This window comes from Callithrix jacchus, chromosome 15 (genome assembly GCF_049354715.1).
Source record: "Callithrix jacchus isolate 240 chromosome 15, calJac240_pri, whole genome shotgun sequence".
NCBI lineage: Eukaryota > Metazoa > Chordata > Mammalia > Primates > Cebidae > Callithrix > Callithrix jacchus.
Window position 1 is genome coordinate 15,809,291 of NC_133516.1, and position 14,034 is coordinate 15,823,324.

General features: G+C 45.4%; 1 protein-coding gene across 2 annotated transcripts; it reads left to right on the forward strand.

Moving 5' to 3' along the window:
• The first annotated feature begins 2,498 nt into the window (after positions 1 to 2,498).
• Positions 2,499 to 13,481, forward strand: ADIPOQ (adiponectin, C1Q and collagen domain containing). 2 transcript variants are annotated; one of them, XM_035274737.3, is made up of 3 exons: positions 2,499 to 2,545; positions 9,354 to 9,575; positions 10,502 to 13,481. In XM_035274737.3, exons 2-3 carry the CDS (start codon positions 9,362 to 9,364, stop codon positions 11,020 to 11,022), a joined length of 735 nt encoding a protein of 244 aa, XP_035130628.1. In that variant the 5' UTR covers positions 2,499 to 2,545; positions 9,354 to 9,361; the 3' UTR covers positions 11,023 to 13,481. The 2 variants fall into 2 exon arrangements, with proteins under 2 accessions (XP_035130628.1, XP_035130629.1); XM_035274738.3 differs by having other exon boundaries at positions 9,416 to 9,575.
• The last annotated feature ends 553 nt before the right edge of the window (positions 13,482 to 14,034 follow it).

Below are 14,034 nucleotides of genomic sequence, written 5' to 3' on the forward strand. Positions count from 1 at the left end.
CTCCTTCCTTCCTTCCTTCCTTTCTTCCTTTCTTTCTTTCTTTCTTTCTTTCTTTCTTTCTTTCTTTCTTTCTTTCTTTCTTTCTTTCTTTCTTCTTTCTTTCTTTTTTTTCTTTCTTTCTTTTTTTTTCTTGTTTTTTTTATTGGATTTTAGGTTTTGAGGTACATGAGCAGAGCATGCAAGACAGTTGCGTAGGTACACACATGGCAGTGTGCTTTGCTTTCCTTCTCCCCTTCACCCACATTTGGCATTTCTCCCCAGGCTATCCCTCCCCACCTCCCCCTCCCACTGGCCCTCCCCTTTTCCCCCCAATAGACCCCAGTGTTTAGTACTCCCCTTTCTGTGTCCATGTGTTCTCATTTTTCATCACCCGCCTATGAGTGAGAATATGCGGTGTTTCATTTTCTGTTCTTGTGTCAGTTTGCTGAGGATGATGTTCTCCAGATTCATCCATGTCCCTACAAACGACACAAACTCATCATTTCTGATTGCTGCATAATATTCCATGGTGTATATGTGCCACATTTTTCCAATACAGTCTATTATCAGTGGGCATTTGGGTTGATTCCAGGTCTTTGCTATTGTAAACAGTGCTGCAATGAACATTCGTGTACGTGTGTCCTTATAGTAGGACGATTTATAGTCTTTTGGATATATACCCAGTAATGGGATTGCTGGGTCAAATGGAATTTCTATTTCTAAGGCCTTGAGGAATCGCCACACTGTCTTCCACAATGGTTGAACTAATTTACACTCCCACCAACAGTGTAAAAGTGTTCCTTTTTCTCCACATCCTCTCCAGCATCTGTTGTCTCCAGATTTTTTAATGATCGCCATTCTAACTGGCGTGAGATGGTATCTCAATGTGGTTTTGATTTGCATCTCTCTGATGACCAGTGACGATGAGCATTTTTTCATATGATTGTTGGCCTCATATATGTCTTCTTTCGTAAAGTGTCTGTTCATATCCTTTGCCCACTTTTGAATGGGCTTGTTTGTTTTTTTCCTGTAAATCTGTTTGAGTTCTTTGTAAATTCTGGATATCAGCCCTTTGTCAGATGGGTAAACTGCAAAAATTTTTTCCCATTCTGTTGGTTGCCGATCCACTCTAGTGACTGTTTCTTTTGCCGTGCAGAATCTGTGGAGTTTCATTAGGTCCCATTTGTCTATTTTGGCTTTTGTTGCCAATGCTTTTGGTGTTTTGTTCATGAAGTCCTTGTCTACTCCTATGTCCTAGATATGGAACCAAAAGAGAGCTCGCATAGCCAAGTCAATTCTAAGCAAAAAGAACACAGCGGGGGGCATCACACTACCGGATTTCAAACTATACCACAAGGCTACAGTAATCAAAACAGCATGGTACTGGTACCAAAACAGAGATATAGACCAATGGAACAAAACAGAGGCACCGGAGGCAACACAACATATATACAACCATACAATCTTTGATAAACCTGACAGAAACAAGCAATGGGGAAAGAATTCCCTGTTTAATAAATGGTGTTGGGAAAACTGGCTAGCTATGTGCAGAAGGCAGAAACTGGACCCCTTCCTAACACCTTACACTAAAATTAACTCCAGATGGATTAAAGACTTAAACATAAGACCTGGCATGATAAAAACCCTAGAAGGAAATCTTTCTTTCTTTTTCGGAGATGGAGTCTGACTCTGTCATCCAGGCTGGAGTGCAATGGCGTTATCTCAGCTCACTACAACCTCCACTTCCTGGGTTCAAGGAATTCTCCTGCCTCAGCCTCCCAAGTAGCTGATACTACAGGTGCCCACCACCACACTCAGCTAATTTTGTGTGTGCGTGTGTGTGTGTATGGGGGAGTGTGTGTGTTTGTGTGTTTTTAGTAGAGATGGGGTTTCAGTATGTTGGCCAGACATGCCTCGAACTGCTGACCTCGTGATCCTCCTGCCTTGGCCTCCCAAAGTGCTGGGATTATAGGCGTGAGCCACTGTGCCCAGCTGGATGTGTTCTATTTCTTACCCTATTGCAGTCCCCTCTGACAGTTCTCCCTTCTGAAGCACTCAGTGTCTGATCTTACACAGCCTCACACTTCATCATGCACAATGAGCAAGACTGTGATGTGATCATTCGTGTCCCTGACTTATTGGGGCACATCTGTGGGAGGCAGAGGCCTCCTGGACCACTGAGCAATTCATTTACATTAGGAAGTTTCTCTCTCAGATGCAGAAAAAACATCTTGTTTTCCTGCTGTGGTCTTGACCCTTGTCCCACCTTCTGTTGCTGTTGTAGGGGGCAAAATAAGGGCCAAGGCCTGAAACAGAAGTGCTTTGACTGAAGCTCCACTTGGCTTCCCAAGCCCAAGCTGGGTTGCAGCAGGTTCCCTAGGGTGGAGGTTGTGGGCAGCTGCCAGGCACATGTGCCTGCCCACTGGTCCCTGGCCCTCACTGCATTGGCCAATGGGAAAGGACGATTGTGAGGTGGGGACTGCTTGCCCCCATAAGTACCAAGCTGTTGAGGCTGGGCCATCTCCTCCTCACTTCCATTCTGACTGCTTCCGATCCTTAGCAGAGGGTAAGAGCAATTCTATGAAGTTCCAGGCTGGGTGGGGGATGCCATGCATAGCCTCTGGCTGGCTCTCCTGTCCATAGCAGAGTGGGGGTGGATACAGGCAAACCTCTGGCCAGGGCAGCACCAGTGGAGGCAGATATGCACTAGGCTTCTTCCTCAATTCTCCCACAGCTCCAAGAGAGAAAGGGTTATTTCAGACATTCCTTCCAAGATGCCTGGAATAATTCTTTTGAATTTTGCCCAGTTCTCTCTGTGGCAGGATGCCTACTTAGAAAAAGTTAGGATCAGTGAGGTGGGAGGTGTGTCCGTAGATGAAGTCCAATTTGATTAAGGGGGATAAGGGAATATATTGTCTTTTAGCTTGACCAGGTAGGGCGAAGGAAGAAGCTTATGTGAAGGCAGCGTGAGAAAACCAAGTTGAGCGCTGACTTCAGACCAGAATTTGGAATCCAGCTTTGCCACTTTATTCTATTCAGCAAATATTTACTGAGCAGATTCTATGGGCCAGACACTGGGTTGGGTCCACGAGATGCAATGATGAGTGTGACATGACTGTTGTCTATAGATTTGGGGATATCTATAGGTTCGGGGTTATCTTACAGGGTCATCAAGAGGATCTAACGAGGCTGGGCGCAGTGGCTCATGCCTGTAATCCCAGCACTTTGGGAGGCTGAGGTGGACGGATCACCTGAGGTCAGGAGTTCCAGACCAGCCTGACCAACACGATAAAACCCTGTCTCTACTAAAAATACAAAATTTAGTTGGGCATGATGACAGGCGCCAGTAATCCCAGGAAGCTGAGACAGGAGAATTGCCTGAACCTGGGAGGTGGAGGTTGCAGTGAGCGGAGATCTCAGCACTGCATTCCAGTCTGGGGGACAGAGCGAGACTGTGTAAAAATAAAGAAAGAAGGTCTAATGAGATAAAATGAGAAGACCCTGGCATATAGTGGGAACTTATGAAAAATCGTAATTAAAAAAAACATTTTCTGACAGAAGAAACTGGATCGACCTGGTTTTTGTGATGCCTAATGCCATTCACCCCAGTGAGTGCTGTTTCTCAGGCATCCTAGTGGTTCTGAGCTGTAGATGCTGAAGGTCAGAGTGGGAGGAATTTGAAGGGTTCGGTCAGCCCCTCTTGTGTTTGAGGATATGGATCCCTGGTCTGGGGAAGTTCTGGTTTTTGGATCAAGCCTCGCAAAGAGCGACACCAACTCACTCCTAGGGACTCTGCTAGAAGGAAGGCCAGCTCTGCCTAATTAGGTTGAGGAGATCAGGGTCCCTTTATGCTAGCAAAATATGTCCAAAGGAGCATGATGGTGTCAGCTTGATTCAGCAAGGCCAACGCACAAAGGGAGCCCTGCGGCTTCCTCAGCTGTCCCTGCTGCTGTCCTTCCTTAAGTCTTGAGGAGCCTTAAGGATAGACACAGACTGGCTCCTTGTTTTTTTTTTTCTTGAGATGGAGTTTCACTCTTGTTGCCCAGGCTGGAGTGGAATGGCACAATCTCGGGTCACTGCCACCTCTGCCTCCTGGGTTCAAGCAATTCTCCTGCCTCAGCCTCCCAAGTAGCTGGGATTACAGGCATGCACCACCACAACCGTCTAATTTTGTATTTTAAGTAGAGACAGGGTTGGATTCATGAGATGTAATGATGAGTGTGACATGACTGTTGTCTATAGATTTGGGGATATCTGTAGAGAGAAGTCTAGAACATTGGGAACTAGGCTAGTCTGGAATTCCCGATCTCAGGTGATCTGCTCTCCTTGACCTCCCAAAGTGCCAGAATTACAGGCATGAGACACCATGCCCGGTCTTTTCTTTTTTTTGAGACAGGGTCTCCCTCTGTCACCCAGGCTGGAGTGCAGTGGTGCAATCACAGCCCACTGTAGCCTCAATTTCCTGGGCTCAAGGGGACCCTTCCATCTTAGTCTCCTGAGTAGCTGGGACTACAGGTATGTGCCACCATGCCTGGCTAATTTAAAATTTTTTTTTTGCAGAGACGGGGTCTCACTATGTTGGCTGGGCTGGCCTCAAACTCCTGGGCTCAGCAGTCCTCCCACCTCAGCCTCCCAAAGGGCTGGGATTATATCCTTGCCCTTTTTAAGGTGGCAGTAGCAACAAACTTTCCATCTACTCCTTGTCAAGACAGTAGACTGGTGGTCCCAGGCATATGGCTAAAGTTAAGAGGTGATGTCTTTTGGAGAGTAGATGCCTTCAATCAGGAATTTCAATCAGAAACTCCTTCATGTGGAGAGAGACTTATCCTAAAATGTGATGGAGGGATGCTCTGCTTTATTAGTTCCTTGAGAATGTGTGTGTGTGTGTGTGTGTGTGTGTGCCCATGTGGATGGGCATGTCTGTGTGTGTGTGTGGGGCGGTGCATATGTGTATGGATGTGTGGGTGTGCCTGTTCCTAGGAGGAGGTGTGTGTATGGGTGTGGGAATGCACGTGTGTGTGTGTGTGTGTGTGTGCTCACATGGATGGGCATGTATGTGTGTGGTGGGTGGTGCATATGTGTGTGGATGTGTGGGTGTGGTGTGTGGGTGTGCCCGTGCCTAGGTGGAGGTGTGTGTATGGGTGTGGGTATATGTGTGTGCTAGGCATGGAGATATTGACAGCTCTCCCAGGGCTGAGTGAAGGCTTTCAGGCAAAGCTGAGTTGATTCCTGGTTATGCCATTTATTATTGGGTTGCACCATGTGTGAAACTGCCAATATTTTACATTTTGACTTTTATTTATTTATTTATTTATTTGAGGTGGAGTTTCACTTTTGTCACCCAGGCCAGAGTGCAGTGGTGTGATCTTGGCTCACTGTAACCTCTGCCTCATGGGTTCAATGATTCTCCTGCCTCACCCTCCCAAATAGCTGAGATTACAGGCACCCGCCACTACACCTGACTAATTTTTATATTTTCAGTAGAGATGGGGTTTCACCATGTTGGCCAGGCTGGTCTCAAACTCCTGACCTCAGGTGATCTGCCTACCTCAGTATCACAAAGTGCTGGGATTACAGGTATGAACCGCTATGTCCAGCCCATTTTGACTTTTAAAAATGACAGTTACATGTAATTCAACCCAGTGGTTGAATTAGCTAGCATCTTTCGCTCTCCAAGTCTCAGGTTCTCCTACACATTAGAGTCAAAAGCAGGGCTATTTCAGGATTCATTTGAAAATGTCTATGAAAATTACACTCCAAGGAACTCTTGCCAATGTCAGTGTTCTCTTGTTCCTCATCTCACATGATCCCGTTTAGCGGATTAGGAAGCTGAGTCTGAGAAGCTCTGTGTAATGTTTTCGGAGGCAGTGTGAAGTGATGGAAAGCTCATGGGTTTGGGAGTCAGAACAGAGTCTCTCAGGGATCATTTTCTTAATCACTCAGTTTCCTCATCTCTGAAGTTGAGGTCATTTTCCTTCCTTCATGGAATTATTGTAAGATGAAAATAATGTGTAAAATCTAGCATGGGAGCTGGCTCTCTAAGGTTCTAATAATTGCACTCCTACTTCTTCCCCTCAGATTTCCCATTTGTAAAAGCAAAGCAGGGGTGAGGTGATTTTGGGGGCCCCTTTTGGTCCTGACATCTGAGGATTTTGTATGCTTTTATTTTTTTTTGAGACAAGAGTCTTTTTCTGTTGCCCGAGTTGGAATGCAGCTCACTGCAAATTCTGCCTCCCAGGTTCAAGTGATTCTCCTGTATCAGCCTCCTGAGTAGCTGGGATTACAGGCAGACATCACCACCCCCAGCTTTTTTTTTTTTCCTTTTTTTTGTATTTTTAGTAGAGACTGGATTTCACCATAGTAGCCAGGCTGGTCTTTCACTCCTGACCTCATGTGATCCATTCATCTCAGCCTCCCAAAGTGCTGGGATTACAGGCATGAGCTGCTGTGCCGGGCCAGTTCTGTGTGCCTTTTCTGCTGGAGGAGTTGGCACCAGGTCTGGTGACCTCTTTCCCCCATATAGCTCTGCCTCCTGCCAGTCCCAGAGGGGACCCTGTCCCTGCATTTCACAGGATTCTGCTGTTGCAACCGAAATTCCAGTAGGTCAAAGTGAAATTTCTCATACATTTCAACATGAAGATAAATGATCACACTATGGCCCTGTAGGGTCCCAAGAACATCATGGTCATCTGCATATATAATTTTTAAAGCAAACAAATCCATGCAAGTACGAGGTTTGCCAGGAAAGCCAGTGCAGGACAAAGCCAGTACAGCGAACTGGACTTCAAATCGCACCTCTGCCCTCTTTTACTTGTTATCATTGGGCAGGAATTACTGAACCTGTTTGGTCCTTGAATTTCTTCTATAGGAATTGGGTCTTACCTCCCAGAGTTATGTGGTCAAATTGAGGTTAAAGGGATGATGGCAGCTGGGTGCAGTGGCTCATGTCTGTAATCTGAGCACTTTGGGATGCCGAGGCTGGAAGATCACCTGAGGTCAGGAGTTCAAAACCGGCCTGACCAATATGGTGAAATCCCGTCTCTACTAAAAATACAAAAATTAGCTGGGCGTGGTGGCGGGTGCCAATAGTTCCAGCTACTTTGGAGGCTGAGACGGGAGAATTGCTTGAACCTGGAAGGCAGAGGTTGCAGTGAGCCGAGATCATGCCTCTATACTCCAGCCTGGGCGATAGAGTGAGAGTCCATCTTCCCATAGCCCCGCTTTTGACTCTAACATGTAGGAGAACTTGAGACTTGGAGAGGGCAAGATGCTAGCAATAGAGCAAGACTCTGTCTCCAAATAAATAAAAAAATAAAATAAAAACAGAACACGAATAATTTTGAATTTTTTTTAAAATTAGGTACATCTGCCCTGATCTTCAGTTGTTATTAATTGCTGGTTTTCCATCCTGAATTAAGTTAGAATGCAACCTTCTTTTTCAATCAGAATCCACACTTAGTCTCAGAAATTTCTGAGGCTCCTGTGCTTATTCCTGCTCTTGTATTTTCAGCACTACTACCCCATGCCACTGTCATGGAACCCAGACTGATTGCTCCTATTTGTGGAGAAATCTGTCCATAATACTGAAGTGATGGGGACAAAGTGTGTTCCCTTAGGGTAGGAGAAAGGGATCTTTGTTTTTAACAAAGAGGGAGGAACCAGAAAACTCTAGAGACCTCTGACTTTGCCCTCTCTCCAAGGTTTGTGTAAACCCCCACTCACCCTTTATCTTTGGGGCCTTCCTTAGCTGCCTCCACCAGTTCACGTATTCTGGATTCTCTCCTCCTGTTTCCCAGTGGAAAAGACAGAGCCTCATAGGTTCTTCCCATTTTGGGAGAAAGACATGCATGGAGCTCAAAGTTCTTCTCAGGAGTTTTATTGCTAAAGCCATAATAAGAAAGGGTGGAGGTGACAAGCAGTGAAAAAGTTTAAAGATGCGTGAATCTTTAAAGTCTCAGAACAAGAATTCTCCTTAAGTACAAAAGGGGCTTTGCTGTTCTCTCCTTGGCTTCTTAAGTAGCTCACCTCTTTTTTCTCAGCTTGAGGCTAATCAAGCCTAAGCTGTTTCTCATTTTATTTCCAGCAGCTATTGAGAACACTCTCCCGAACTCTTCAAATTCAGTAGAGGGCGACAAAGTACGTAAATGATAGGAGTGGGTCTTAAATAAAGACTCATGACACCTGCGGGGCAGCGCCTCCGCCTGATCGCACCTGTTTCTGCTGCTGTTTCTGTCTCTCTTCTCTCTGTCTGCCATTTCATTCTCAATTGTTACTTTACTTATAAGATCATATTAGAGCCTGATATTTGATAAATGATGCATCAGATCTGTGGCGAGAGAAAAGATTAATGCAATTAAAGATGTTGTAACAGGTAGTCTTCAAGTGGGGATAAATCCTTTGAGTAACTTAGGTCACACTTACATCAAAACAAAAAATCAGAGTTACATTACAGAGTGAAATTTTAACTATACCAAACAATAGAAAAAGAAAACAGGAGAAAATGGAATACTTACCAAATCTTAGCATGAATAAGAACTGTTTTAGAGGCCAGGGTCAGGGATGGTGGCTCATGCCTTTAATCCCAACACTGTGGGAGGCTGAGGCAGGCAGTCAGCTGAGGTCAGGAGTTTGAGACTAGCCTGGGCGACATCCAAATTGGGCCCTAAAGGCTGAATAGAGATTAGACAGGGGAGGAGGGGCAGCTAAAGGTGGCCCAGGCAAACAAAGGATCAGTGGATGTCTTCATGGGACAATGTGTCTCTCGTTACCTGTTTAACTCAAGGTGAGGCTGTGTGTGAATGTGTATGTGTGTGTGTGCGCATGTGCGTGCAAGTGTAATATACCAAATGGTCAAACATGTGCCCCAGGACAGGGGTAAAGGAAGACAAAGAATAGGAAAGTAAGAAGGAGGAATAGACACAGAAAATGAGAGACAAGGAGGGAAAGGAAAAGAAGAAAGGAGCTGGGGAGAGAAGCTGGTTAGCTTTGAATGGAGCAATCTGGGTCATCATTCTTGGGAAACTCAAGGATGGATTCTTGGCAATTTGGACTCTTGGAGCTTTCCTTGTGCCTGGTCCTGTGCTCAGATATGGAAAAATTAGAGAAGTGTCATCCGTGCAATCACTGAATTCATAATCCTGGTGAGGAAAGGAGACCACACAGGGAATAATGGGAAGTATTACACATTTCGGGGCAGAAAGAGATCAAGGTGGGCTGCAATATTCAGAAAAGTCTTCCTAGAAGCGTTAAATGCTGAGGAAGCAGTTCGTAGAAGTGGACTCTGGTGAGATGGATGGAGTCCTGTGTAGGTGCCAACTGGGTGTGCTGTGTGGGGTCTGCCTCTCCGTGGCTGACAGCGCACATGTGAATCCCAGGGCTCAGGATGCTGTTGCTGGGAGCTGTTCTACTGCTATTAGCTTTGCCCATTTGTGGCCAGGATACCACAGGTGAAGAGCCAGGAGTCCTGCTTCCTCTGCCCAAGGGGGCCTGCACAGGTTGGATGGCGGGCATCCCAGGGCATCCAGGCCATAATGGGACCCCAGGCCGTGATGGCAGAGATGGCACCCCTGGCGAGAAGGGTGAGAAAGGAGATCCAGGTAAGAATGTTTTTGGCCTTTTTTATCACAGACCTCCTGGATTGACATAAACTAATTGAAGGCATTTGTTATTAACTAAGGCCTAGACACAGGGAGGAAGTAAAGCTTTTTCTGTGTAAACTGTAAGGAACCCGAAGTGGATTTTGGGTTGGTCTTCCAAGGACGAGAATGGGCGGTGCCTCTATAACCAAGACTTTGACTTTGCTGCATCTACCTCTTCCTTCACATCCCCTTTCCCATCTTCACCCTCATCTCTATTCTGATTACGTTCATATTCTGGTTCCTCTTTCTGTCTACTTAATTTCCATTCCATCCAGTGGCATTCAACCACACTCACTGCACGCCCCCTCAAGGGCACAGTCCGGCCTTCGGGAAACTCTTGATCTAGTTAAGATGTCTTGATCTAGTTAAGATGTGCAAGGCTCTGTTGGTGGTTACTACAAGAAAGTCAACTCTAAAAATGTCGAAACTGAATGTGAACAAGTACTCAAAGCATAGAGCATCGAGAAAGTGTGCTCACTGATGACCTGGATGAAGAATAAAAGCTTCAAGGAGGAGGCAGAGCTTCAGCTAGGCCTTGAATGATGGGTAGGCAGAAGAGAGGAGGAGAGACATCCTAGATGAAGGGGATGGAGTTGCAAACCAAGGTTGATAGTGCCAGCACATAAAGGGCTGGCAGGGTGGAGGGTCTATGAGAGAGACCTATAGGAGACAAAGATGGAGATGAATTTATGGGAGCCTGCCTGTCTGTCGGAGATGTAGGAGGAGGAAGTAATATCTCTTCCCTTTTGGGAGCTCTTATTGATTTCTTGCTCTGTAAGTCAAGCAGGTTGTGAGTGGGAGTCATAGGGACGGCACTTTAGGCTGTAACCAACCTAGGCCGGAGTTCTGTTCTCTGAGGTCACTGAGGTCTTCTTATTGCTTAGGTCTTACTGGTCCTAAGGGAGACACTGGTGAAACTGGTGTAACTGGGGCCGAAGGTCCTCGAGGCTTTCCAGGAGTGCAAGGCAGAAAAGGAGAACCTGGAGAAAGCACATATGTGTACCGCTCAGCATTCAGTGTGGGATTGGAGACCCGGGTTACTGTCCCCAATGTGCCCATTCGCTTTACCAAGATCTTCTACAATCTGCAAAACCACTATGATGGCTCCACTGGTAAGTTCCACTGCAACATTCCTGGGCTGTACTACTTCTCCTACCACATCACAGTCTATATGAAGGATGTGAAGGTCAGCCTCTTCAAGAAGGACAAAGCTATGCTCTTCACCTATGACCAGTACCAAGAAAAGAACGTGGACCAGGCCTCTGGCTCGGTACTCCTGCATCTGGAGGTGGGTGACCAAGTCTGGCTCCAGGTGTATGGGGAAGGAGAGCATAATGGACTCTATGCTGATAATGTCAATGACTCCACCTTCACAGGCTTTCTTCTCTACCATGACACCAACTGATACCATTAACTCAGAGCCTCCTCCAGGCCAAACAGCCCCAAAGTCAGTTAAAGGCTTTCAGTACAGTTAGGAGATTGATTATTATTTAGTCAAAGGCCTCTGGATATTATTCATGCATTTACTCATTCATTTGTTCATTCATTCATCAAGTAACTTTAAAAAAATCAGATGCTATGTTCCCAGTCCTGGAGAGCTTCACAAACATGACCAGATAACTGATGAGAAAGAAGTAGTTGACAATGCTGTTTTGTGCCCACGGTCTCTCCTGATGCTTATGTCAATTCTGTAAGGCACAGGGAACAAGCATTCTCCTGTTTTTACAGATTGGGTTGAGGCTGAGAGAGTTAAGTGAATGTCTAAGGTCACATAAGTATTAAGTGACAGTGCTAGAACTCAAACCCAGAGCTGTGGACTTTGCTCACTAGACTGTGCCCTGTCGTAGAAGTACATGGTCTCTCTGGAGTGTTGGTAGCTGCCTGTTGCCCACCTCACCTGAGAGCCATTGAATTTGCCTTCCTCATGAATTGAAACATCCCCCCAGCAGAGCTCCCTCAGAGAAAGTGGTTCTGTGATGAAGTCTTGTCCTAGAAGGACTGCTACTCAATGGCCCCTGCACTAGTCTACTTCCTCTTACCTATGTCCCTTCTTACACTCTTCCCTCCAATGGGAAAGCCAACTGCATCTCAACGTGCTGAACTCCTCCTTGCTCCTCAAGACCACCTGGCCAGGAGCTTCTCTGATACAATATCTTACTTTTTTTTTGAGACAGAGTCTCACTTTTTCACCCAGGCTGGAGTACAGTGATGCAATCTCCGTTCACTGCAACCTCCTTCTTCCAGGTCCAGGCAATTCTTGTGTCTCAGCCTCCCGAGTAGCTGAGACTACAGGGCACACACCATCATACCTGGCTAATTTTTGTATTTTTAGTAGAAATGGGGTTTCACCATTTTGGCCAGGCTGGTCTCAAACTCCTGGCCTCAGGTGATCCGCCCGCCTCAGCCTTCCAAAGTGATGGGATTACAGGTGTGAGCAACTATGCCCAGCCAATATCTTACTTTTTTTTTTTTTGCCATGATGAGAGTCCTGGGTATAAGAAACACCTCCAACCAGGCTAGAGGCAACTACCCAGTAACAACTGTGCTTCCTTCACCTCTGAATCCCTTGCAGATCCTTGATAAATGCCTCATGAAGACCAATCTCTTGAATCCCGTATCTACCCGGAATTAATTCCTGTTCAGTCTCTGCATGTAACCAGTTTTTATCCACAGAAACATTTTCATTTTAGGAAATCCCTAGTTTTTTTTTTTTGAGATGGAGTCTCGCTCTGTCACCCAGGCTGGAGTGCAGTGGCAGTGGCGCAATCTCAGCTCACTGCAACCTCTGCTTCCCTGGTTCAAGTGATTCTCCTGTCTCAGACTCCTGAGCAGCTGGGATTACAGGCGCATGCCACCATGCCCAGCTAATTGGAAATTCCTAGTTTTAAGTATCCAGTGCTTATTCAGCTGGACAATATGAATCTTTTCCACTGAGGTTAGGGATGATTGTGCTTTTCAGAACACTTAAAGAATTTTCCATCAAGAAGGTAGCTTGAGTCTGAAATACAAAGCCCATGGAGGAATTTTGAAGTCATTCTTTCCTTGAGTACCAGCAGGGTCAGGGAAGACTGGGCCTGCTGAATTTATTCTTGCTCTTTAAGAATTACAGGTTGAGGTAGTTGATGGTGGTAAACATTCTCTCAGGAGACAATAACTCCAGTGATGCTCTTCGAAGGTTTTAGCAAAAACAGAGTTAATAGCATTCTCTATCAATATATAAATAAAAAACCTATTGTTTTGCTTACAGTTTTAAATTCTGAATAATTTTCTCTTACATGTGTATTGCTAATTATTAAGGTATTATTTTTTCCCCATGTAAAGGTTTGTCTTTTAAAGTGTTTGCATATTATTTTCTACAAGTAAAGATACTATCCAGGCTGGGCACAGTGGCTCACACCTATAATTCCAGCACTTTGGGAGGTCGAGGTGGGCAGATCTCCTGAGGTCAGGAGTTCAAAGCCAGCCCGGCCAACGTGGTGAAATTTTGTACTAAAAGTACAAAATTAGCTGAGCATGGTGGTGCGTGCCTGTAGTCCTGGCCACTCGGGAGGCTGAGGTGGGAGAATCACTTGAATCCAAGAGGTTGCAGTGAGCTGAGATTACGCCATTGCACTCCAGCTTGGGCAACAAGAGTGAAACTTCATCTCAAAAGAAAAAGATACTATCCAGTATTAAATGTAAAAACACTTGCTGCACATCACTTTTGTTTTGATTTTTGGAGAAAGATAGATGTGAGGTTTAGAGAAGATGAAGAGGTGAGAGTGAACCTTGTGTTAGTCAGGACTCCATGTTGTGAATGTCATTCACAACAGAAAACCCAAACTATTATGCAAACTACTGTACGCAAGAAAAAAAAAGGAAAAATGGAAAAATTTATTCCTTTGCATAACAGAAATTACCAGAGCTGTGTGTCTTTAGATAAGGCTTGAACCAAAGGCTCAAAACAACCAAGACCCTTTTCTGTATGTCCTTCTATTCTGCCTTCCACAGGTAGGCTTTACCCTCAGCCTTTACACAGTATAGTTCTAGGCTTTCCCTCATGATATCAAAAAAGACCATCTGGCTAAATAAACATCATGTTTTCTGGTGGTGTCCAAAGGGGAGAGAGGAGTCTCCCTTTCCCAGATGCCTCAGCAAGTATAACCTTGGATCTTATTGGCTCTGGCTAAGTTGTGTGCCTGTCTCTGACCAATCACTGGAGTCAGGAGGATGAAATATTCATATTGGCTTAATTGTGGCTTAAGCCAGGGGTATGGATAACAGATGCAAAATGATACCTGTCCACAACAAACTCTTAATGCTGTGTTTGAGCTTCCTTGAATTTCCCAGAGAGACATTGGGAAAATTCCTATTGATTTTTCCTAAAATTTCAACAAGTATCTAATGTTTGGCCGTGCTCACAGTCTCACATCTGGTT